At 43.0% G+C, this 25,879-nt stretch overlaps 1 protein-coding gene across 2 annotated transcripts in view; it reads right to left on the reverse strand.

Annotated features, from left to right (window-relative positions):
- The window catches only part of LOC117509090 (serine/threonine-protein kinase OSR1-like), a 205,722-nt gene that overhangs the window by 148,977 nt on the left and 30,866 nt on the right, over positions 1–25,879 (reverse strand). For both annotated transcript variants that reach the window (XM_034168884.1, XM_034168890.1), the window contains exon 2: positions 16,003–16,115. In XM_034168884.1, coding sequence (XP_034024775.1) covers positions 16,003–16,115 — 113 coding nt within the window. The remainder of the gene's footprint in view (positions 1–16,002; positions 16,116–25,879) is intronic.

A 25,879-nucleotide genomic window follows, 5' to 3' on the forward strand; every position in this document is an offset into this window, starting at 1 on the left:
TATACAGTGAGGAAAATAAGTATTTGAACACCATGCAATTTTGCAAGTTCTCCCACTTAGAAATCATGGAGGGATGTGAATTTTTCATCTTAGGTGCATGTCCACTGTGAGAGACATAATCTAAAAAAAATATAAAAATCTGGAAATCACAATGTGTGATTTTTTAATAATTTATTTGCATGTTACTGCTACAAATAAGTATTTGAACACCTACCAATCAGCAAGAATTCTGGCTCTCACAGACCTGTTAATTTTTCTTTAAGAAGTCCTCTTATTCTGCACTATTTATCTATGTTAATTGCACCTGTTTGAACTTGTTACCTGTATAAAAAGACACCTGTTCACACACTCAATCAATCACACTCCAACCTGTCCACCATAGCCAAGACCAAAGAGCTGTCTATGGACACCAGGGACAAAACTGTAGACCTGCACAAGGCTGGGATGGACTACAGGACAACAGGCAAGCAGCTTGGTAGAAGACAACTGTTATGATTATTTATTAGAAAGTGGAAGAAACACAAGATGACTGTCAATCTCCCTCGGTCTGGGATTCCATGCAAGATCTCACTTTGTGGGGTAAGGATGATTCTGAGAACGCTCAGAACTAGATAGTCAGAGGGAGTGCCAAGATGGCGCCGTTGTGTCTGGCTGCTCGTCTGCTGCTCTCCAGTCTGTTTGTTATTTTATTATTTTTAATTTATGCTGTTTTTGAGTCAGAGGCATTGCAGGTGTATGATCGCCAAACTCTGCTGGATCTCCAGCCCCCGGTTCGTGGTGCGGTGTGGTTATAGGCGGGTGGACAGAACTTTCCGCCCCCATTTTTATTGGAGGTGCCGGCTTTTCTGTGCCGTGCTCCTGCGCTGCCTTTCGGCCGAAAGCGCAGTCGTCGCCGCGGGAGACGAGGTGGACGTCTGGTGAGGCTGAAGCTCTGTTTGGCCTGCTGTTTGGCTTCCGGACGAGCTGTGCACAGAATTCTGGCAGGATCTGTGCTGCCCTGGCGCCTTGTGGATCCAGTTAAAGCCTGTGTGGTGCCGCTGGTCGGCTCAGAGGACTGTCAGCCCGGACGTCCACATCTTCGCCAGATTGACGTGCGCCAGTGGCGCTCTCGGAACCTGGGCTTGCTTCACCGGGTTCCGAACAGTGAGACTGTCATCCCCACTGAGGTCCTTACCCTGGGTCTCCTGAACATCAGATCACTGTCCTCAAAATCATTGTTGATTAATGATTTAATCATGGATCATCATTTAGATATGATTGGCTTGTGTGAAACTTGGCTCAAACCCACAAGTCTCCTTCCTTTGACTGAGGCCTGTCCACCAGCATACACATTTAGTCACGTGTCTCGTGGTGTGAAGCAAGGCGGGGGTGTGGCTTTTATTTACAAATCTAGGTTTTCTTTATTAGCTGTTGGGGGTCACAAATATAATTCCTTTGAGCATCTGACTCTCCGTTATGCCCGTGATGCGAAGTACTGTCAGGGTCATAAAACTGGAGCTCAGCTATGTTATTTTGTCACTCTTTATAGGCCCCCTGGCCCATATTCGGAATTCTTAGATGAATTTGGTGCGTTCATCTGTAGTTTGTCAACTAGTGCAGATAACATTTTGATTACTGGTGACTTTAACATTCATATAAATAAGCCCTCTGATCCCCTTAGCAAATCATTTATGCAAATTGTGGATGCTTTAGGATTCCAGCAATGCATTCAAGACCCAAGACACATTAGTGGAAATACCCTGGATCTGGTTCTTGCACGTGGGTTTGCTGTCACAAATATTGACATTTTGGCTCTCGCATCTATAGTCTCTGACCATTCACTTATCAGGTTTACATTTACGCTGCCGTGTTTAGTGGAAAAACAACCTTGTCTACAACTGCGGCGTCGTATTAAACCCTCAACTATGACTGAACGTGAGGCCAGACTACCTGATATTTTAGCTTTGAATCTGGAGAATGCTAAATCAGTGGACAGCCTCGTGGACAGTCTAAATTTAATGCTTAAAACTACACTTGATAAGATTGCGCCTCCTCTTTTAAGGTCACGCCCTCCTAAGGTACAGTCACCTTGGTTCAATGATTATTTGCGTGACCTCAGGCAGAAGGCTAGAGGTTTTTAATGGAAATGGCGTTGTTCCAAATTAGAGGTGTTCCGCCTTGTGTGGCAGGATGCTATTTTAGATTATAAGCATGCACTACTGGCCACGAAGTGGACCTATTACTCTGATTTGATCAGTAAAAACAAACATAACTCAAAGTTTTTGTTTGACACGGTCGCATTTCTTATTCACGGGCAGCCACCTGTTAGTTGTTCTCCCTTTTCAGTACAGGATTTTTTGGATTATTTTGAGAAGAAAATAGAAGATATTAGGCTGAGCATATCTCAGCATGCTTCAGCCCAGCCATTAAAACCTGCTATGGAGGTGGGCGCTACCATTGAGGCGTTACCTAGATTGACAGAATTTAATAGTATTTCATTGAGCGTGCTGATGAAACTTGTGGCATCTACAAAAAGCACAACCTGTTTATTTGATCCCATACCAACAAAATTGTTGAAGGACCTGTGGCCCACTCTTGGGCCGACTGTGCTGGAAATAATTAATCTGTCATTAACCTCTGGATCTGTTCTGAAATGTTTTAAATGAGCAGTAATTAAACCATTACTTAAGAAATCTAATCTTGACCCTAGTGTATTGAAAAATTACAGGCCAATATAAAATCTATCATTCTGTTCCAAAATTTTAGAAAAGGTGGTTTCACGGCAGCTCGTGAGCCTCTGCAGTCTGCTTTTAGGAAATATCACTCCACAGAGACAGCGCTTACTAAAGTAGTGAATGATCTTCTATGAGCAACGGACTCAGACACCACTACAGTTTTGGTGTTGTTAGATCTCAGTGCTGCATTTGATACCATGGATCATCATATTTTGCTCAATAGGTTGTAGAATTTTTTGGGGATTACTGGAAGTGCCCTTGCCTGGTTGATGTCATATCTGTCCAGTCGTTCTCAATGTGTCTTGTATAATGGCACTACCTCTGACCTTGCTGACATGAGATTTGGGGTTCCACAGGGATCCGTTTTAGGCCCCTTGCTTTTCTCCCTGTATGTGGCACCCCTTGGGCGTATACTGCGTAGTTTTGGGATTGCCTTTCATTGTTATGCTGATGATACTCAGTTGTACATGCCGATAACTGCGGGAAATCTCACTCCCATAAAATACCTGGAGGACTGTCTTCTATCAGTGAAAAGTTGGATGTCTAATAACGTCCTACTTTTAAACTTTGATAAGACTGAAATGATGGTTCTTGGTCCAGCAAGACATTGGCATCAGTTTGACCAGCTGGCGCTCAGCCTGGGTTCCTTTGTCATACATCATACGGACAAAATGAGGAACCTTGGGGTAATTTTTGATCCCACGTTGTCTTTTGACCTCCACATCAGGGATGTTACTAGGACTGCTTTTTTCCATCTGAGAAATATAGCGAGGATCCACCCCATCCTCTCCATGGCTGATGCTGAGACCCTGATTCATGCTTTTGTTTCTTCTAGACTAGATTATTGTAATGTTCTATTTTCAGGGTTACCACAGTCCAGCATTAGGGGTCTTCAGCTGGTTCAGAATGCTGCCGCCAGACTTCTGACACGTAGCAGAAGGTCTGAACATATCACACCCATTTTGGCATCTTTGCACTGGCTCCCTGTCTCTGTGAGAGCAGATTTTAAGGTTTTGCTATTGACTTATAAGGTTGTTCATGGACTGGCGCCATCTTATCTGGCTGATCTAGTGGAACTCTACGTGCCGTCCCGGGCGTGGCGGTCGCAGGATGCGGGACTTCTCTGTGTTCCCAGGGTGAAGAAGTCAGCAGGTCAAAGAGCCTTTTCGTATAGTGCACCCACCCTGTGGAACAGTCTTCCTGCGACCGTGAGGCAGTCTGAGTCTTGGACATTTTTAAGTCAAGACTCAAAACCTATTTTTATTCCCTCTCTTATGGATAGTTTTTATTTTTATTTGTTTTATTCTTTTACGTCTGTATTTATGTATTTTAATTTTTTTTATTCATTTTTAATTATTTATTCAATTTTATGTTGACTTGTTTTATGTAAGGCGCCTTGAGACGGCTTTTGCTGTGATTTGGCGCATTATAAGCTAATTAAATTAAAATTAAATTAAACTACACAGGAGGACCTGGTCAATGACCTGAAGAGAGCTGGGACCACAGTCACAAAACTAACATTAGTAGTACATGATGCTGTCATGGTTTAAAATCCTGCAGGGGAGCAAGGTCCCCCTGCTCAAGCCAGCACATGTCCAGGCCCGTTTGAAGTTCACGAGTGACCATCTGGATCATCCAGATGGTCACTGGTTTAAGTTTAAGTTTAATTAGCTTATAATGCGCCAAATCACAGCAAAAGCCGTCTCAAGGCGCCTTACATAAAACAAGTCAACATAAAATTGAATAAATAATTAAAAATGAATTTAAAAAAATTTCAAATACATAAATCATGGGAGAAGGTCATGTGTCAGATGAGACCAGAACAGAGCTTTTTGGCATCAACTCTACTTACCATGTTTAGAAGACGACTGCACCGTATTGAAGGGAGGATGGATGGGGTCATGGATTGTGAGATTTTGACAAACAACCTCCTTCCCTCAGTAAGAGCACTGAAGATGGGTCATGGCTGGGTCTTCCAGCATGACAATGACTCCAAACACACAGCCAGGGAAACTAAGGGGGGGGGGGGGGGGGGCTCCGTAAGAAGCATTTCAAGGGCCTGGAGTGGCCTGGACAGTCTCCAGACCTGAACTCAATAGAAAATCTTTGGAGGGAGCTGAAACTCCAAACCTGAAAGATCTAAAGAAGATCTGTATGGAGGAGTGGACCAAAATCACTGCTGCAGTGTGTGTAAACCTGGTGAAAAAGTACAGGAAAAGTTTGACCTCTGTAATTGCAAACAAAGGCTACTGTACCAAATATTAACATTGATTTTCACAGTGTTCAAATACTTATTTGCAGCAGTAACATACAAATAAATTATTTTAAAAAAAATCATACATTGTGATTTCCAGATTTTTTTTTTTTTTTTTAAGATTATGTCTCTCACAGTGGACATGCACCTAAGATGAAAATTTCAGACCCCTCCATGATTTCTAAGTGGGAGAACTTGCAAAATCGCAGGGTGCTCAAATACTTATTTTCCTCACTGTACATATATATATATATATATATATATATATATATATATATATATATATATATATATATATATATATATATATATATATATATATATACATACACACACACACACACATAGTGGTCCCTCATTTATCGCTGGAGTTACGTTCTAAAAATAACCCGCAACAGGCGAAATCCGTGAAGTAGTCAGCGTTATTTTTTACAATTATTATAGACGTTTTAAGGCTGTAAAACCCCTCACTACACACTTTATACACTTTTCTCAAACAAGCATTAACATTTTCTCACTTTTCTCTACTGTGTAAACACTCTCAAAGTTCAAACCTTAGTAGAAAAATAAGACCAACCTGTTTTCAGGCCCAAACATTTGTTTGAGAAATAAAAATAGAACGTTTTCCTATAAATAATTATGATGGCTTTTATAGAATTAACAAATTTAATTTTAACGATCAACCTACGAGGATTGACACATAAGAAATTATTAATAGTGACTGACCAGTATTTCACAGTTCCTCTGACCGCGCCTCTTCGTCCTGGTGCCCCTCCACTGTCGCATCTTTTTCCACTGAGTGACACCTCGGTGCAGGTGTCTTTTTCCGAGTGAAGAACACAGTTATAGGCGCTCTTTTTACTTCTGGGCGAGAAGATTCTTACAGACACGCAGAACACAATGCGTGTGCTCTCCCTTCACGGTGATGCCAACCGGTGCCGCAACCGGCCTGCCTGATGAGTATACAGAACACAATGCGCTGTAAAAAAAAAAAAAGCAAAATTGGACTAAAAAAATCTGCGAAACTGCGAGGCCGCAAAAGGTGAACCGCGTTATAGTGAGGGACCACTGTATATATAAAGTATTCAGCCCCTTGGTATTTCACACATTTTAATTTGTTTATGGAATTTCAAATACAAAAAGTAAATCAGGCTTCTCAATATAAAAATTTCTAAAATGATCTTCCTTAGACTCAAACTGAAAGTATATCTCTACAACTTGATATCAATTAATAAAAAATATATCATCCAAGATGATGGGTTGCATAAGTAATCAGCCCCTTTGTTATAATACCTATAAAATAATAATTGTCAGTTTTCTTCAAACAAGTCCAGGGGATGATACATGAATGTTTCCAAGTCACTAAATGTATCTTGAACTTTATTTACATCAGTTATGAAGAAATACAAACAGTATGGCACTCTCGTGACTGTGAGTTACCTTTGATTGAGTGACTGTGCAAGAAGGAAAACAATGAGGAAAGCCACCAAAACACTCAGACAACCAGGAAGACGTTATAGGCTTCTGTGGCTGTGATTGGAGAAATTGTGCATTGTGCATGTTTTGCATTTTGTATCCCCAGTTATACAGCTTCAGGATGAAGTGGTATAGAGGAGGGTTTTACTAAAAAGAAGACCTGAAAGTTCAGCTACAATTTGCCAGAATTGTAGCTGAAATCTAAGCTTGCATCTGAGATGCAAGCCTAGATTTAATGTTTTGGTGAACGAAAAACCTCCTAGTAAGGCAATACGGAATAAAATTTAACAGAAAATCAACTAACATACAGCAATTTATGATGGGTTACTAAATTTATACTGACTTCCTGCTGCACAATTCAGAATACATTCATGGGTGTAAAAGGCTAAAAAAAAATGCAAAAGCCTGCATATTTTCCTGGAAATGGGGCAGTTTATGCCAGTTGTATGCTTCTATATTTAGCCTGATATTTTCAAGAGTCGGTGCATCTGGGGACTTTCAAACTGGGCAAAATATAATTGAGCTATTGTGACAAACTGAATACAGTGCTGGGTCACAAAGTGGTGGCACCGAATCACACTGATGGCAGACACACAGAGGAGCCACTATAGAAGCAATGTTACGTCACTATCAGTTACTCAGAGTTCACCTCACACTCACCAAGAGCCACTTCACAACAACACACAGTCAAACAGAGCAACGGATGAAAGTCCTCATATGCACTCTACACTGTCTAACCTCTTCCCTTCAAGTGATTATTTGTTGCTTACAAAAGTTTTAAAAAAGTAACAAACCACGGACAATCAGTGGGTCCTGCATATATTCAAAGATTAACTCATAAATTAGACAATAAAAAGAGATCAGTACAGGCTGTTGCAAATTAATTTGTCAATAAGTAGGTCAAACTAAGAGTCATTTATTAAACATCTGTGTATCAATCAGAGATGAGCCATATCCGATCATTAGGCATACTGACAGAAACTGTCCCCATGATAACAGCTATCCACGATATTTCCAATATAGTTGATGACCTTACTACAGTGTATTTATGTGAATAACAACAAATACAAAAATACACTGACTGAGCAGAAAACAGGTTTGTTTGCTCAGATACGTGCATACAGAGAAATTAATGTCTTGGCCATAAGCGCTGACAAACCTTTATTGCTCTTATGCACACAAAGTAATCAAACCAAAAGACAGAGTGAGAAGGGAGGTTGTACACAGACAATAACATGCAAATAACCCCCCTTATTTTTTGACTTCTTAATTACCACTCCAAAACTGCGTGGGTGTGTTGCAAACATCTTAACCTTGGAAGCTTGGACCTTTGAAGGTGCACAGTTTTTATCTTTCTTTTTCTGCTCGTGTTTGGGGTTTCAACAGTACGTAGACATATTAATTGTCACTTTACACAAATTACACATGGATGTCTGGTGAAAACCCTGAAGGCTAATGCCATACTCTCACACGCGCCACTAGCTCAGGCAGTGGATGCTCTCGTTTTGGCCGAACAACGATATACAGTTTCTGGATATTCTGTGCTAGTACGCACCTGTGGCCAACATGCTTAATGAATTCCTGTGCAAAAAGTAGTTCCCAGATAACTGTGATATATTCCTGTGAGATAATGAGTATATCTCATCTAAATCAATTCAAAAATTTACCAGTAATAAAATTATAAAGATAACTGAAGCTTTAAGAGTGGCCATAATAAATATTTATGAAACTTAAAGTGTTGGAGCAACTTCATTTTCGCTCAAGCACATTGTAAACATTGACACAATGGAGTTCAGAAATATACGACTGGAATGGTTTAATTATCCTTTACAGATGGCGATGAAAGACTTGGGTGTTAACTTTGTGTTAAAGTTAGAACAAGAAGCTGCAGTGACAGACATCTATCTGGGAAGAGATACATTCTGCATGTTGCCCACAGGTAGGCATTTGCTTTGATTTAATTTTTACCAGGAAAATCCTAATGATTTCACCACTCAATCATATGTGTTATATATAGACTACTGCAATGATATGTAACCAATTTTCTTGCATTGGGCATTGTGAAAGTTTAGGAGCGTATCGCTGGGGTGGGTCAGGCGAAAGTAGTCCGGCGAGCTATCCCACAATGCCAAAATAGCAGGGATGTCGCTCCAACGAGAGCACCACGCTGAGCAAAGTGGGTTAATGCTTCCCTATAGGTTGGCGGTATACAAATAATTAGTACCAATGGATGCACCATTTATGCCAGGAAGTGAGTTTACTGCAGACAAATTGTTAAACATCTGATCTGACCTGAGTCACTCAAAAGCAGATGTCCATCAAATTGCTGTGCCAGGAATAACTTCAGCATCAGCTCAGAGAGAAAGGATGACAAGACGTCCCTTTTGTCACATTTCAGAATTTCTCAAAAATGGCTAAAATCATTTTAAGCAGCTTTCTTCTTTTTTTTTTTTTTACAAGGACAGTCTGCATTCAGGTTAATACTTCCTCAGTAGGCGATGGAATCTTGAGACACCACCAGCAGGAAATCTGACCTATGTTAAATGTCACCACTTATTCAGCAAATCCAAGAGCTACATCAGGGTGGTCATTATGTTGCAAAGTTTTGAAATGGAATACTATGACCCCCTGAATAGGTTCCAACTGATGAGAAAACATGCAGTGTAAAATTTTGGTTGTATAAATTATTATTATTATTATTTTTTTTTTAAAAGGTAGCTCAAAAGCATTGAAATTCTGCTATTTTCATGATATAGAACGCTACACAAACTAAAGCTTGAAAACCTGTGGAGGCCATCTTGAATTTGTAAGTGAGTACCTGGAGGATTTATCAGGACTTTTGGTATGTTGTTTAGGATGGGTTGAAGAACAATTAAGCTTTAGTATGTATAGCATTAACATTATAGGGTATATTTATCTGTTATTAAACAAAGAACTGTATCTGAGTGCATCGTATCAGATTTGAATCAAGCAATCATACCATAATTTAAAAAAGTATTGTTCCTGAATTGTATCATAGCCCATGTATCTAGATAAATATGGTATATTGTTTTACAAGGAAGAGATTCGTTATTAAACAGTCCTGTCTCTGTGAGAGCAGATTTTAAGGTTTTGTTATTAACCTATAAAGTTGTCCATAGACTGACGCTTGTTTATCTGGCGGACCTGGTGAAGACCTACTTGCCGGCCCGGGTTTTGCGGCCGCAGGATATGGGACTATTGTGTGTTCCCAGGGTGAAGAAGAAGTCGGTGGGTCAAAGAGCTTTTTCTCATCGTGCACCTGCCCTATGGAACAGTCTTCCTGCGACCGTGAGGCAGTCTGAGTCTGTGGACATTTTTAAATCAAGATATATATATATATATATATATATATATATATATATATATATATATATATATATATATATCTATCAGGTGTCCTAAAAAAATATGCAAAATTTTATCAGCAAAGAAAATGGTCAAAGCATATGTCTAGGAAATCAATTTATGGCTGGATAGAAAGCTGGAAGGTTGAAGTTTTTCATACCAATGTCAATATTGGCCATGCATTTTGTCAGTCTGGCATAAAGTCGCTGCACCTGTTTGACGCTCTTGGTCTGGTGACAAAACTCAATAATTTTTGTTCGCTGTAGTATGGTTAATTTTGGCATTTTCCTGAGTCTTGCTTGGCATCAACATAAACTTCAGGGTCTCTGCAAGTAAAAAAGAAACGTAAGTGATTAAGTTTGTAGCATTTAAGGGTCAAACCGAGTGTTTTAAATGTTGTATATTTTTGGGGACACCCTATATATCATGGGTTAAAGCAATAAATTTTCATCTGACTGAAATTTTTTCCTGGCAAAAATCAATGCCAACAATTCCCTAAAATGTGGCGTAGTGGGGGCACACACTCTTTTTTCCCCTCAATAAATATAGCATACAAATCTATTCTAAATGCCCTCTAAGGAGAGAGACAAAAAGCATAAAAAGAATGCAAAACCTGAACATAAAGGTACATAAAGGTGGTGGGACATGGGGGTGTAGTCTTGATTCTGGGGGGTCTGGGGGTGCTCCCCAGAACATTTTTAAAAGAGCAAGTCAAATTTTGTGTATTCTGGTGAATTGTAATGGGTTTGAAGCCCTCTGAAACACACAAAAGTCACTTCAAACTGTGAAGTAAAACACAGTATTGATTCTGGGGGGTCTGGGGGATCTCCCCCAGAAATCTTTTAAAAGAGCAAGTCAAATTTTGCATATTCTGGTGAATTTTAATGGGTATGAAGCCCTCTGAAACAAAAGTCACTTCAAACTGTAAAATAAAAACACAGTATTGATTCTGGGGGATCTCCCCCAGAATGTTTTTAAAAGAGCAAGTGAAATTTTATATATTCTGGTGAATTTAAATGAGTATGAAGCCCCCTGAAACAAAGAAAACTCACTTCAAACTGTGAAGTAAAAACACTGTATTTATTATGGGGGGTATGGGGGATCTCCCCCTGAAATTTTTTAAAAGAGCATGTCACATTTTGTGTATTCTGGTGAATTTTAATGGGTATGAAGCCCTCTGAAACAAATAAAAGTCACTTCAAACTGTGAAGTAAAGCACAGTATTGATTCTGGGGGGATCTGGGGGTGCTCTTTAAAAGAGCAAGTCAAATTTTGCATGCACACTAAAAAACTTGAAACTGGCTTATCCATCCATCCATCCATCCATCTTCTTCCACTTCATCTGAGGTTGGGTCGCGGGGGCAGCAGCTCAAGCTAAGCCGCCCAGACCTCCCGATACACACACCTCCCCCAGCTCCTCTAGGGGAACCCCGAGGCTTTCCCAAGCCAGTTGCGAGACGCAGTCCTTCCAGCATGTCCTGGGTCTTCCCCGGGGCCTCCTCCCGATGGGATGTGCCCGGAACACCTCTCCAGCGAGGTGTCCAGGGGGCATCCTAAAAAGATGCCCGAGCCACCTCAGCTGGCTCATTTCGACGTGGAGGAGCAGCAGCTCAACTCTGAGCTCCTCCTGAGTGACCGAGCTCCTCACCCTATCTCTAAGGGAGCACACAGCCATCCTGCGGAGGATACTCTTCCCGGCCGCTTGTACTCGCGATCTTGCTCTTTTGGTCATGAACCAAATCTCATGGCCATAGGTGAAGGTCGGAACTTAAATCCATCGGCAAATCGAGAGCTTTGCCCCCCTGCTAAGCACTCTCTTCACCACGACGGTCCGATACAGCGACTGCATCACTGCAGATGCTGCACTGATCTGTCTGTCGATCTGACGCTCCATCCGTCCCGAACAAGACCCCGAGATACTTAAACTCCTCCACTTGAGGCAAGGACACTCCACCGACCTGAAGAGGGTAAAGCACCTTTTTCCGGGTGAGAACCATGGCCTCGGATTTAGAGGTGCTGATTTTCATCCCGGACGCTTCACATTCGGCTGCAAACCGCTCCAGTGCATGCTGAAGGTCCCAATTTGACAAAGCCAACAGAACCACATCGTCCGCAAACAGCAGAGACGAGATTCCGCGGTTCCCAAAACGGACCCCCTCCACACCCCGATCGCGCTCAGAAATTCCATCCATAAAGGTAATGAACAGAACCTTTGACAAAGGGCAGCTCTGACGGAGGCCGACGTGCACCGGAAACAGGCTTGACTTACTACCGACAATGCGAACAAAGCTCCTGCTGCGGTTGTATAGGGACTGGATAGCCCTTAACAAAGGACCCCGGACCCCGTACTCCTGGAGCACCCCCCCACAGGACGCCTCGAGGGACACGGTCAAACGCCTTCTCCAGATCCACAAAACACATGTGGACTGGTTGGGTGAACTCCCATGAACCCTCGAGCACCCAATGGAGGGTGTAGAGCTGGTCCAGTGTGCTGCAACCAGGACGAAAACCACACTGCTACTCCTGAATCTGAGGTTTGACTATCGGTCGAATTCTCCTCTCCAGTACTCTGGAATAGACCTTACCGGGGAGGCTGAGGAGTGTGATCCCCCTGTAGTTGGAACACACCCTCCAGTCCCCCTTCTTAAACACAGGGACCACCACCCCAGTCTGCCAATCCAGAAGCACTGTCCCTGGCCGACACGCGATGTTGCAGAGATGTGTCGACCAAGACAGCCCCACAACATCCAGAGACTTAAGGTACGCCTGGCGGATTTCATCCACCCCAAAGAGCCTTGCCACCGAGGAGCTTTCTGACCACCTCGGTGACTTCGGCCTGGGTGATGGATGAATCTGCCTCTGAGTCTCCAGTCTCTGCTTCCTCTTTGGAAGGCGTGATGATGGGACTGAAGAGATCCTCAAAGTATTTCTTCCACCGCCCATCCCCAGTCACGGTCAACAGCTTCCCACCCGCACTGTAGACGGTGTTGGTGGAGAGCTGCTTCCGCCTCCGGAGGCATTGGACGGTTTGCCAGAATTTCTTCGAGGCTGACTGATAGTCTTCCTCCATGGCCTCCCCGAACTCCTCCCAGACCCGGGTTTTTGCCTCTACGACCGCACAGGCTGCAGCAGGCTTGGTCTGCCGGTACCTGTCAGCTGCCTCCGGAGTCCCACCTGCCAACAAATACAAGTAGAACTCCTTCTTCAGCTTGACGGCATCCCTTACATCCGGCATCCACCACCAGGTTCTGGGATTGCCGCCGCGACAGGCACCAGAGATCCTGCGACCACAGCTGCAAGCGGAAACATGGTCCATTCGGTCTCCATGTCTCCAACCTCCCCCGGGATCTGGGAGAAGCTCTCCCGGAGGTGGGAGTTGAAGACCTCGCTGACAGAGAGTTCCGCCAGTCATTCCCAGCAGACCCTCAGGATACGTTTGGGCCTGCCAGGTCTGACCGGCCTCTTCCCCTCCCAGCGGATCCAACTCACCACCAGATGGTGATCGGTCGTCCGCTCAGCCCCTCTCGTCACCCGAGTATCTGAGACATGTGGCCGAAGGTCATATGATAGGACTACAAAGTCGATCATTGGCCTCCGGCTCAGGGTGTCCTGGTGCCATGTACACTTATGGACACCCTTGTGCTCGAAAATGGTGTTCGTGATGGACAAACTGTGGCTAGCACAGAAGTCCAACAACTGAACACCACTCGGGTTCAGATCGGGGAGGCCGTGCTTCCCGATCACCCCCCTCCAGGTCTCACTGTTGCCGCCCACGTGGGCGTTGAAGTCCCCCAGGAGAACAATGGCGTCCCCAGTCAGAGCACTATCTAGTACCCCTACCAGGGACTCCAAGAAGGTCGGGTACTCTGCACTGCCGCTCGGTCCATAGGCCCGAAACAACAGTGAGAGACCGGTCCCCAACCCGAAGGCGTAGGGACACGACCCTCTCGTTCACCGGGGTGAACTCCAACACATGACAACTGAGCTGGGCAGCAATGAGCAATGCTACTGCCGCCTCTCCCCATGGGCAACGCCAGAGAAGTGAAGCGCCCAGCCCCTCTCCAGGAGTTGGGTACCAGAGCCCAAGCTGTGCGTGGAGGTGAGCCTGACTATCTCTAGTCGGTACCTCTCAACCTACCTCACAAGCTCAGGCTCCTTCCCCCCCAGCGAGGTGACATCCCACAGCCGACAGCCAGAGGCTGTGAGCGCGGACCGGGCCGCCGGACCACCCACCCTCGACTGCCACCCAGTCCTCTCTGCACCTGACCCCCATGGCCCCCTCTGCAGGTGGTGAACCCACAGGAGGGTGGGCCCATGTCACTTTTTCGGGCTGGGCCCAGCCGGGCCCCGTGGGCTAAGGCCCGACCACTGTAACTGACTTATTCACATTTAATTGGTCAAATGCTCGTAAAACAAACATACCGTACCGCAAGTTAAACTTCGCCAAAGCCATTTAAAGATATCAACCGTGGCCCATCTTTTTGTGGATTAAAGTCGCTAACCAGGACTTTTGGTGCGATTAAGAAATGAGGCTTGCCCGCCGTGTCCCACCAGAGTTTTTAATTCGTTCTTCATTAACGTGACTTTATTATAAATTAGAAACAGGTGCACTCGAGGGGCAACAATGAAATGACCCCCAAAACCTGAATGGTTTTAAAGGTGGAGGTCACTGACATTTTTTTCCCTCATCTTTTCTGACAGATTTATCACTAGTTTTGCATTTGGCTAGAGTCAGTGTCACTACTGGTACCATGATGTGGTACCTGGACCCTACACAGGTTGCACAGGTAGCCCAACAACTCCGGGATGGCACATCAATACATGCCATTGCCAGAAGGTTTGCTGTGTCTCCCAGTACAGTCTCGAGAGCATGGAGGAGATTCCAGGAAACAGGCAGTTACTCCAGGTGAGCTGGACAGAGCCGTAGAAGGTCCTTAACCTATCAGCTGGACAAGAATCTGCTCCCTTGAGCACAGAGGAACAGAATGAGCACTGCCAGTACCCTACAAAATGACCTTCAGCAGACCAATGTGAATGTCTCTGACCAAACAATCACAAAGAGACAAAGAGACAGGACCGATGTCCTGCAGTGGGCCCTGTGCTCACTGGCTGGCGCTGTGGAGCTCATATGGCAATTGCCATAGAACACCAGAATTGGCACGTCTGCTGCTGGTGCCCCGTGCTTTTCATAGATGAGAGCACATGCGACAGACATGAAACAGTCGCCATGGAGAAGGCTATGCTGCCTGCAACATCATTCAGAATGAGCAGTTTGGTGGTGGGTCAGTGATGGTCTGGGAGACATATCGCTGGAAGGATGTACAGTAGGCATGTGGAGATTAATGGATACGAACTGGTATCTAGATACAAATGTGCGCAATGCAAGTGTATCAATTCATTCAGTGTGCAGCGATTCAATTGATGGGTGAAATTGTGATGCATCGCTTGCTGCGTGCTTTCATCGATTTTTTCCGAGGCACGCTGAATGCAACATCACTGCTCCGTGTTTTGTTTTGAACATGGACGGAAGCCAGAAAGCACATTTCTACCGCAACAAACATGGATGTACGCGAGCAGTTGGAAAAGGTTTTTGACACACCTAAAAAATTTAAATCAGATGTTTGAAGATACTTTGGATTTTTTTTTAAAAGATGGGAAACTTGACAAGACGCAGGTCGTTTGTAAAGAATGCGGTGCTGCTAAACAGTATTGACACGGCTGCAGATTGTAAACCGAGCTCTGGCAAAACTAGTAAGAAAGTATCTCAAATTACTTTTGCCAAGGTGTTGTGGAAGGAGATTCCCCAGCACACCATCCCTCATCTCATTAGGAGCATGCCCCGACATTGTCAGGCATGCATACAAGGATGTGGGGGCCATGCCTGAATTACCATTTTGAAGTGCTGCAATGAAATTTTGGAACATTAGACAAGCCTGCACATTTTCACACACGTGACCCAATCCATATTAGGAAAGACATCCAGCATAACCTTGTTCCCCCAGTGAGGTCTGATGTGATTTCAAAGTGTTTCTTCTTCTGAGCAGCATATGCATGTGTCGATGCACACACACCAGAGTGCACTTTTCTTGCCCTCCAAGTTGGTGATCATGTGATCTAATGATGTTAGATGTGCAAGTTCTATTAATTATGGCTGAAAAAAGGATCTGCTCAACTGATTTGTATGCAACTTACCAGGAGTTCATCCATACTGGTTTGGCACTTCTCAAGGTTGATACGTTTGATGGCCACCTTCTCCTTGCGTGGAACACAGTAAGCTGCTTGAACCACTGCTGTGGCCCCACTACCTAAAACAAACAGAAACAGCAATAGTTTCAATAAGCCAAGAAAGCAGGACAATTGTTCTCTTGTGCTGCAAATGTGAGGATTTGGGGCTTTTTACTGTTTTATGGTAAACAGTATGCATTTCTACAGCGCTTTTACAGACAACACAGGTTTGGGGATGGGGTCTTGTTGAAACACCCACTTCAAGGGCATTTCCTTTTCAGCATAAAGCAGCATGACCTCTTCAAGTATTCTGATCTATTCAACCTGATCAATGATCCCTGTTATGTGATAAATAGACTCAACACCACCATATGAGAAGCATTTCCATATCATGATGCTTGCTCTATTGTGCTTCACTGTCTTCACAGTGTACTGTGGCTTAAATTTAGTTTTTGTGGGTTGTCTGGCAAGCTTTCTGCAGGCCCTAGATCCAAAAGAAGAATCTTGCATTCATTAGTCCACAAAAATATTGTGCCATTTGTAAATGTATTGTTTGGCAAATTGCAACCTCTTTAGCAGATGTCCTTTTTTCAACAGTGGGATTTTGTGGGGGCTTCTTGCCTATAGTCCCTTGATTGAGAGAGTAACAACATGAAAAGTCTGGGGAAAAAAATGGCTACGTGACTCATGGTGCCATCTTGGGTTCAAAATAGCTTTCACTGTTAATCTATCTGCATATAAATCCAGCTATTTTATTTATTTATTCGCTGAAACTGCAGGTTGTTGGGCATTTGGAGACACAAATAGACACAGCAAGGGCTTCAAGATGTACAGATTTCCTTCAGAGCCGAACAGAAGAAAAATTTGGGAAAATAAAGTCAGCTGTGTGGGATGGAAGCCGACTTGTCAACGTTTTGCAAAGTAAATTTATTGTCCAGTTCCATGTACAGCAAAACTCACCTGAACCTTCATCATATAAACCAGATATTCGCAGTTACTGGACAAAAAAGTCCCAATGTTTTTGTATTGTTTTCCATGTAGTGAACACTGTATATAACGGATTTTGTATAACTGATTTTTGTTATACAATGACTGTTCCGTCGGATCGCAATGTATTTCCATTAAAAACCCAGAGCAGTCTGGACGTGCAAAGTAACAGAGGTGCAAATTAAAGCTCAGCGCTGACACTCACCGATTTGAGGAAAGTGGGACAGGAGGTCATTTCCGTGATTAAAAGTCCGACCGTTTATTTTTTCACACCATGCTGAGACTCGGACCCGCAAGCTTACCTTTGATTTGGAGGTGATGATTGTAGAAAGAAAACCTTGTTGACAGTCAAATTAATCCATAATAAAGCATAAACCAGAGATGGAGAACTTTAAAACTGTCACGCATGACATTGCATGACACGGAATTACAGAGCAGCAGAAGCATAATATCAGGCTTTAAATTAATTAAATAAACCATCAGAAATTACAAATTTATAGCTGATAATACAATTACCTGGATGTGTTGCTGTATGTGGTTAAATGATTTTTAAAAAAAATGCTGAAAACATACAAGATTCCTTCAGTAGTTCAGCACAGTTGGAACCAAAATGGCGGCATGTTCTAAGTTGATGTTACTCTCCACAATCAAGGGACTCTATTCTTGCTCATAGCTTGGCTTCACATAGGCATCTTCTAGTTGTTACAGTACTCACAGGTAACTTTAGACCTTCTTCGATCACCCTGGAGCTGATCATTGGCTGAGTTTATTCTTTGATCCATTCAAATGTGGTTTTCTGTTTTTCTTCGATGTCTTTCTGGTTTTGGTTGTAATTTTAAAGCATTTGAGATCATTTTAGCTGAGCAACCTATCATTTTCTGCACTTCTTTCTACGGTTTCCTCTCGCCAATCAATTTTTTTTTTAATCAAAGTACGCTGTCTTTCTGAACAATGTCATTTTACTCAGATTTGCAGAAAGAAACAGATTAGATTTGACAGAACTTTACTGATCCCTTGGGAAGACTCCTTGAGGGAAATTGAGGATGCACTACAACCAGCATGTACATTTTGAACAGCCTAATATTACTTTTTCTTCATTTTCTGTAAAGTAATAGCACATTTGATAAATTCTTCATCATATTTAGATTTGGAATAGAATGTGCAGTGTTACTAATGCATTTGCGTTTATGGAAATAAAAGAGTGGCTTGAGCCCACTTTTACAGCAGAACACATGGTTAAGAAGTGGGGGGATGAACCACTTGTTTACCATTCAGGACCTGGGGCGTTTCTGTGGTGTGATGGATGCAACAACACACAGCACCACCATATGCTTCCGGACTGGACTTTAATCACATACATTATATATATAGGCACTGCTCTCCCCAAAACAAACAGCAAAAAAACAAAACAAAACATGACATCATTTATGGCCCCTTCACACATGGTGCGAAGTTTGGACAGCGTTTGGACAAAAACAGCGAAACAGTTCAAAATTAGCGCACAAATCATCGCGCAGGAAACATCATTCCAGCGGGCAGGCGTGAACGACCCAGTCCAAGAGTTCGTGCACGTGCCGGTGTCCGTCGAGCAGGAACAGTGCCAGGTGCACTCACACCTTTCAAAACCTCTGATTCCCAGTCAGAGACTTTACCACTGAGCTACAGAGCTGTTCTTTGAAAGCTGCATGAAGCTGCTTCATACCAGGAAGGAGATGGAAGTATTACAAAAAAAAATTAGAATCCCACACCATATAAAAACACAGCATTTATCAAGCGAGCAATATAAATATGATCCGTCTGTTCCTCGGGTGATGACTCATGGTCACAGACATACAATCATGAAATGACATGAATGAGAAGCAGTGTGCTCTGATCATGCCCACATCTACTGGTCAGGCGCATCCAGTTGGCCGCGCATGTGTTCTGCCCAACACGCGTGTCTTGTGGATGGCGCGCCACAGCACAGATACCGCGTCATGTGGAACAGAGCTCACGTGGGCGGCATGACGGCCAGATCGCCCACTGCGTGTTCTGATCTGACGGTCCATTTCAATCTGGGGGGCTGTCAGTGGCCGCTCCGTGCGCTCGCTCACTTGCTGCAGCTTGTTGCCACCACAGCGATATATGTTTTTATTTATGTCCACGTAAATACAACAATCAGACACATGCACCTCACAGTGGGCAGTTGTTAGTCCATGACTATCCAAACACAGTAGGTGTTGTGTAGCTGGATGACAGAATGACAGATCACCACAGCTGCCGTGAGTGGCGCACACACACCTGGGTATCAGTGTGTGTGTTTGCAAAGTCACACTCGTGGGGAACCGAGTCAAATTTCACAACAGTATGACAGTGATCGTCTGCAGTCTGTTGTCGTGCCAAGAGTGCGAATGGTCACACATTTTCTAAGTGCCATGCGAGCGGTGTTAGGTGTTTGTGCGTGTCACCTGGAATTTGCCCGGCACCTGCCATGAGAGGGTGCGATGGGTTCGCACAGCGCACACTTTGTCTTTCAGTCGCTTGTGTGCGCAAATAGTTGTAGCAACAGGTGTACGAGGCATTGGCGGCAGGGACGACAGTACACGGTTTGCGCACGATTCCTGAGTCATGCGCACTAAGTGTGCATTTCGTCCAAACTTCACACTATGTGTGAAGGGGCCCTTATCAAACCCAAAGGCCTGATAAAACATGGTAAATATATCCTCCAGCCCCCTCCTACCACCAATCTGTCATTTGTCCAGGACAAAAAAAAAAGGATTAAAAAAAAAAAAAAAGCTCTGGATGATTGGGAGCTCAGCTCTGGCTCGATCACAAGGTCCTACGTACCCTGTATACAGTGTAGTGAGCATTTTCCCACACAAACAGGCAGTAGTCAGCAGTGACTAGATGAGCTGGAAAGCTTTTGCTTTTCTTATGGTGCTTTCATGTGTGTATGTGTGTAGGACAGAAAAAGAGGAGACTGCTGGGTTTTAAGTAAGCAATTCAAAGATCGAGGGTCTACAACACATTTTGACCATAAAAATCTAATTTGGCAGTCATTTGGGGATTACACATGTGAGAGTAAATCTCAATATTATACATTTATGAACATTTATGAACACTTAAATTTAAGTAAGTTATATATTCTTGTTAGGATCGAGTCCTAAATAAATGACAGTCTTTATTATTTTAAAAATAATATTCAATATTCATGAGCACTGGGGCTCAGTATGCTTCGCTGTGAAGCCACATCATGTGTGTAGCGGAATAAAAGTGCATCACGTCATTCAGATGGTATTTCAAACTTCAGCATTTCTCATATGCTTACCAAGAGCTACTTACGATCACATTCAGAAACAATAAAGGACATTCAGAGACTGCAATACCCATGCCTTACATGTCTGATACCAAGTCATGGAATTTATTTCTTCTTTGTGATTCATTATATATGGTTCTGTGAGGCCTCAACTTTCAATTAACTCTGTACAAAATCAAGCCACTTTTAGCCTGGACAAACAATCAGTGAAATCACCTGGTCGAGTCAGTGGCTGCAAAGAAAACCTACACCCTCTTGGCCCTTTCTGGAACTAATTGCCCAACCCTGGTTTAAACCATAAATTTATGCATAATTATGGGCCATGGTTGTTTGATTAACAGCTACCATCCACTCAGCCAGCCACAGTAGCACTGCGCAAGCACCCCAATAACATAGCATGGTAGTAGTAACCAGCTATGAATAGGTCGCTTGCTCCTTCCTGAACACTTTTATACAAATGTGAGATAATGTGACTTGTGCAATTAACTGCATTAATGGACCATGTAAGAAATCTGTGCTCCAGTATATTCAGTTTTATTTCATTTGTATGTTACCACTGTTAGCACCCATTAGAAGAATCATTGTCTACATAGCTAGGTAATGTTTAACTACACTGATAGTGTCACAGTTACTGAGGATATATGTTGGTCAAAGTTTTTAATGGGTGCCTCAAAGCCACCCATTTTTACAGCCACCATGCAGTCTGGCACTGCCAAGATGGCAAGCTCGAGAGCCATCCCACTTAAGACTCAAATCCAGTCTTCAGAAAATCTATGTATGGCATCACAGAGGGTTTGTCCATACAGGGCTCAATACTAATGCTTGTTAGATTGTCCAAAACAAGTAGAAAAGACAACGGGGTACCCTATAATGTTATCAGATTTAGAAAAGTGCAGGTTTTTTATTATAAAGTGGTAAAATTCTTCATTTTAACCACATATTTTAAACATGGGAGTTGACCAGGGAGCTGTATGATGTGAGACACATAATCAAGAAACTGTATAGTGATTCACCAGGACCTGCAAATGCATTATGGAAAACGCTGTTTTAGCACAGTTAGCCTGCAGAAATTTTTATTAAATTTCATTGTACACGGTTGCTGATGCCCTGACCAAACGGTGCAACCATAACCATTAATACATGATGGACCTAATCATTCACATCTTGAAAGCAATGTCATATTTTACAACTCACTTGTGTCACGTAACACAATGCTAATATTAGCATAAGGTGACTGTGGGTGATGAACCTGGTGGTATCTATACACAGTCGATGGATGCGAGATGGAGAAGTCACTGTGAAAATTAAGTGTACAGTTTTACTGGAAAAAAAAAACACATCTACCATTAAGAAAATGTGAAGTTGTTATTTAGCTGAAATAAGGTCCTTCGGCATCTCTCTTGTTTTCACTTGGGGTCACCACAGCAGATCCCAGGTGGATGGATGGATGAGATTTATTGTCATTGTCATTACAAGTGCAACAACAACAAGAATACGTCCACACTCACATTTCCACAGACAAAATGTGAGTGAGTTTTCACTTGGGGTCACCACAGCAGATCCCTGGTGGATTTGCATGTTGATTTGGCTGGATGCCCTTTCTGATGCAACCCCATACTGAAGAATAGGCAGGGGTGGAGTTTGAACCAGGAACCTTCTGCACTGGAAACAAGTGCACTACTTGCCACCACCACCCCTACCATGTTATGCAGCTGAAGATGATTGTTAAAGTTTATGTTAAGGATTAAATCTTATATTTTGTGCAATACAAAACTGGCACAGCGGTATTTGTAGCTCACAGAAAAATAACAGATAATGTAGAGCTTGGGCAGCACGGTGGGCTTAGTGGGTAGCACTGTTGCCTCACAGCAAGAAGGTCATGGGATCAATCCCCACCTGTGGCCCATCTGTGTAGAGTTTGCATGTTCTCCTTGTGTTTGAGTGAGTTTCATCCGGGTGCTCCGGTTTCCTCCCACATTCAAAGACATGCAGTTTAGGTGACTTGGAAACTTTATAACTGTCCAGGTCTCCCTTGCAAGAGGTCTCGATCTGAATGGGACTAACCTGGTAATAAAGGTTGAAAATTAAAATCTTATCCATGTTTAAATTATTTCCTAATTTTTCATTAGACAATTTGTAGACAAACCACATGTTTACAAAAGTATTCTTTTGAAAATGATCATATAGGGTAGTCTCAAATATGTCATATTTTGTGTTTTATCTGAAGGTAGGCCATCACAATATGATTACGAGACTGAAGAAAGTATTGACTGGCAGCAAAGACTGCCAAATAGAAACATTAAAGTAAAATGTCTAAATGCAAATGAAGTAAAATAATTTTGCATGAATTCCCATTGAAGCTTTTATAGAGCATTATTTTACAGATTTTTCCTAAATTATTATGATCACAGACCTTCACTAAAGCTATGGCACTGAGCTGCAATGAAAAAAGTTAACTTAATATGGACACAAACGTTTATATAATGAGGTATTTAAATCATTTTACATGAATCGTAAATAATTTAAGGAAGCTGACAAAATAATAAAATAAAAACGCAGTAATTGTAATGTCTAAGCAAAAAATGCATTTCGACATAAGTGTTATATCTAAAATAAATTAATTCACGGGTAATGACCTCACTTTTTTCTTAGATTAAAATAAAACAGAAAACTACTTGGCATTTTAATACAATGCAGGTCAATTCTAGTACAGCAGATTTCCTTCAAAGATGTTTTAAAGTAGACCTGCACTGAAATAAATGTGGTCAGATTTCAGAAAGAAATAGCTGATATGTATTTATAAGACCCTTGTGAATGCAGTAAAGTAAATCTGTAAGCCCAAATTTGTAATTCAGCGGAGAAGTCTTCGTTTAAAAATGACAAATTTGCAGCTAAAATTTAGCCCTCTGTGAAAACAGTTTGTACAGCCGTATCATTTCCATGACGTCAGGGACAAGACGACGCGCTCCCGCCTTCAGTCCGATCCCGCATTGAAATTGATTTTATCTGTTAGTAATGTTACTTACGAGGTCTATTAGAAAAGTATCCGACCTTATTATTTTTTTCAAAAACCATATGGATTTGAATCATGTGTGATTACATCAGACATGCTTGAACCCTCGTGGGTATGCGAGAGTTTTTTCACGCCTGTCGGTTACGTCATTCGCCTGTGGGCAGTCTGAGTGAGGAGTGGCCCACCCTCTCGTCGATTTTTTCATTGTTTAGGAATGGCTCAGAGACTGCTGCTTTGTTTGATCAAAATTTTTTCAAAACTGTAAGGCACAACTGACTGGACACCATTCGATAAATTCAGCTGGTTTTCGGTAAAAATTTTAACGGCTGATGAGAGATTTTGGTCTGGTAGTGTCGCTTTAAGGATGGCCCACGGCGCCTAACGACGATCTGCGCTTCGAGGCGGCAGCGTCTCACCGTTTTAAGTTGAAAACTTCCACATTTCAGGCTCTGTTGATCCAGGAAGTCGTCAGAGAACAGAGAACTTTCAGAAGAAGTCGGCATGAGGAGTTTATTCGGACATTCCATTGTTAACGGACATTTTGTAATGAAAGAACGTGCGGGCAGAGTCGCATGTCGGGCCGGACCCGACCGCGGGGGGTCGCGACAGGAAAAACACCTCCGTGTTGGAAACCTTAACGGGCCATCAAAAGCCACCTGAATTTTACAAATGGTTTTCAACACGGAGGTGTTTTTCCTGTCGCGGCGCACACAGATTTGTCGAGTCATCACGGAAATGATTCGGCGAATTTGCGCGCACGTCTTTCATTAAAAAATGTCCTTAAACAGTGGAATGTCCGCATAAAGTCCTCATGCCAGCCTGTTCTGAATCTTCTCTGTTCTCTGACGACGTCCTGGGTGAATTAAGCCTTAAATTAGGATGTTTTCAGGTCGAAACAGGCCGACGACAGTGCCTGGAAGCGCTGCATGACGTCCTGCTCTGTGGGAAGTCCTTACACCGACAGAAACACCCCATAATCTCTCATCAGCCGTTAAACTTTTCACAGAAAACCAGCTTAATTTCTCGAATAGTGTCCACTCGGATATTCCTCACAGGTCCAGAAAAATGTTGATAAAGCAACGCGCACCGTCTCGAGCAGTGTGTGAAACAAAGGAATTCAGCCGAGAGGGCGGGACCACATCTCACTCAAGGCCTGCCCACAGGGAAATGACGTCACTGACACGCGTGAAAAACTCACGCATGCGCACGAGGGTTCAAGCATGATTGGTGTAATCATTCAAATCCATATAGTTAAAAAAAATAAAAGGGTTGGTTTATTATCTAATAGACCTCGTATACACGTCCTGGTTTCAGCATCCAAAAGTAAGCTGCAATGAATGTGAGATACAGATCTGTGTGCTCAGATCAGCAACAACATCGACAGCGGGCGCCGGTCTTCCTCTCCCGCTCTCTGCCTCCGCTGCGCTTATTAAGTCTGCGGGCTCGTTAACCGCCGACACGGGCCACTCACACCGCCCGTGTTTGCTTTGCAGCTTGTGCCAGATTCAGTGCACAACACCGGCATCACCTCTCTGTCTACTGAATGGAGCTACAGCACACTTGGCACAAGTCCTGAGATTACGCTCACTGTTTTAATGCAAAGCGGCCGGTACACCTGTTGCTGCAAGGACAGACTTCTTGCGGCAAAATCCACAGCACCGCATGTCTCGGCAATCGGAGCCCCAGAGCTCCATGGACGCTGAGAGAGGTTTATATATTTTTAATGACTGGGATTCTTTGCGGGTCTCGCCTCCATATCCCGCGATGGTACCGGAGGCGAAAGACAGATTTTCATTGCGACACCACTCAATCAAATGGGCGTATGAAAAAGTCCCCCAAAATAATTTTCAAGCACAAATAAAAGAAATGTGTACTCACCAAACGTGCCGCAAGACAATACGAAGTTTTAAAAAAGTAGATCCTTCCGTATAAGACAAGAAAAAGGTGCAGATGCAAACTGACGTAAATCCACAAATTACAACTGGCGCAATGCATGCTGGGAGAGGGTCTTGTCCGTGACGTCTCGACAGCGTCCATGATGAGAGGCACAATTTGCGGAGGGCTAAATGTTAGCTGTAAATTTGTCATTTTCAAATAAAGATTTCTCCGTTGAATGACAGATCTGGGCTTGCAGATTTACTTTACTACATTCAGAAGGATCTCATGTGTAAATGTAAGTCATTTTTTGTTCAAAAAAATCTGACTGCATTTTTTTCAATGCAGGTCTCCTTTAAGAAAATACCCCAATGTTTATATATCAATACCAGCATTGCTATCAACAAAAATGAGTTTGAAAATATCTGCATAATGAATATCAGCAAATATCGATTATCATGCATCCCTATAATAAATTACATGTAAGAAATGGACATTATTTGTTCAGCAGGGCTTTGCTTGATATCCTGAGAGAAGTTGTGATTTCCAGTGTGGGACAAGTACCGTTTTATATGGAACAAGTGAAAGCGTTGTCCCACTTGTCCTGCTGACAAGTGGAACAAAATGCTTAATGTCTATTATCCCTGCCAAACTGTAGACAGTCTATATATATA

Source organism: Thalassophryne amazonica, chromosome 1, assembly GCF_902500255.1.
Source record: "Thalassophryne amazonica chromosome 1, fThaAma1.1, whole genome shotgun sequence".
In the NCBI taxonomy this organism is placed as follows: domain Eukaryota; kingdom Metazoa; phylum Chordata; class Actinopteri; order Batrachoidiformes; family Batrachoididae; genus Thalassophryne; species Thalassophryne amazonica.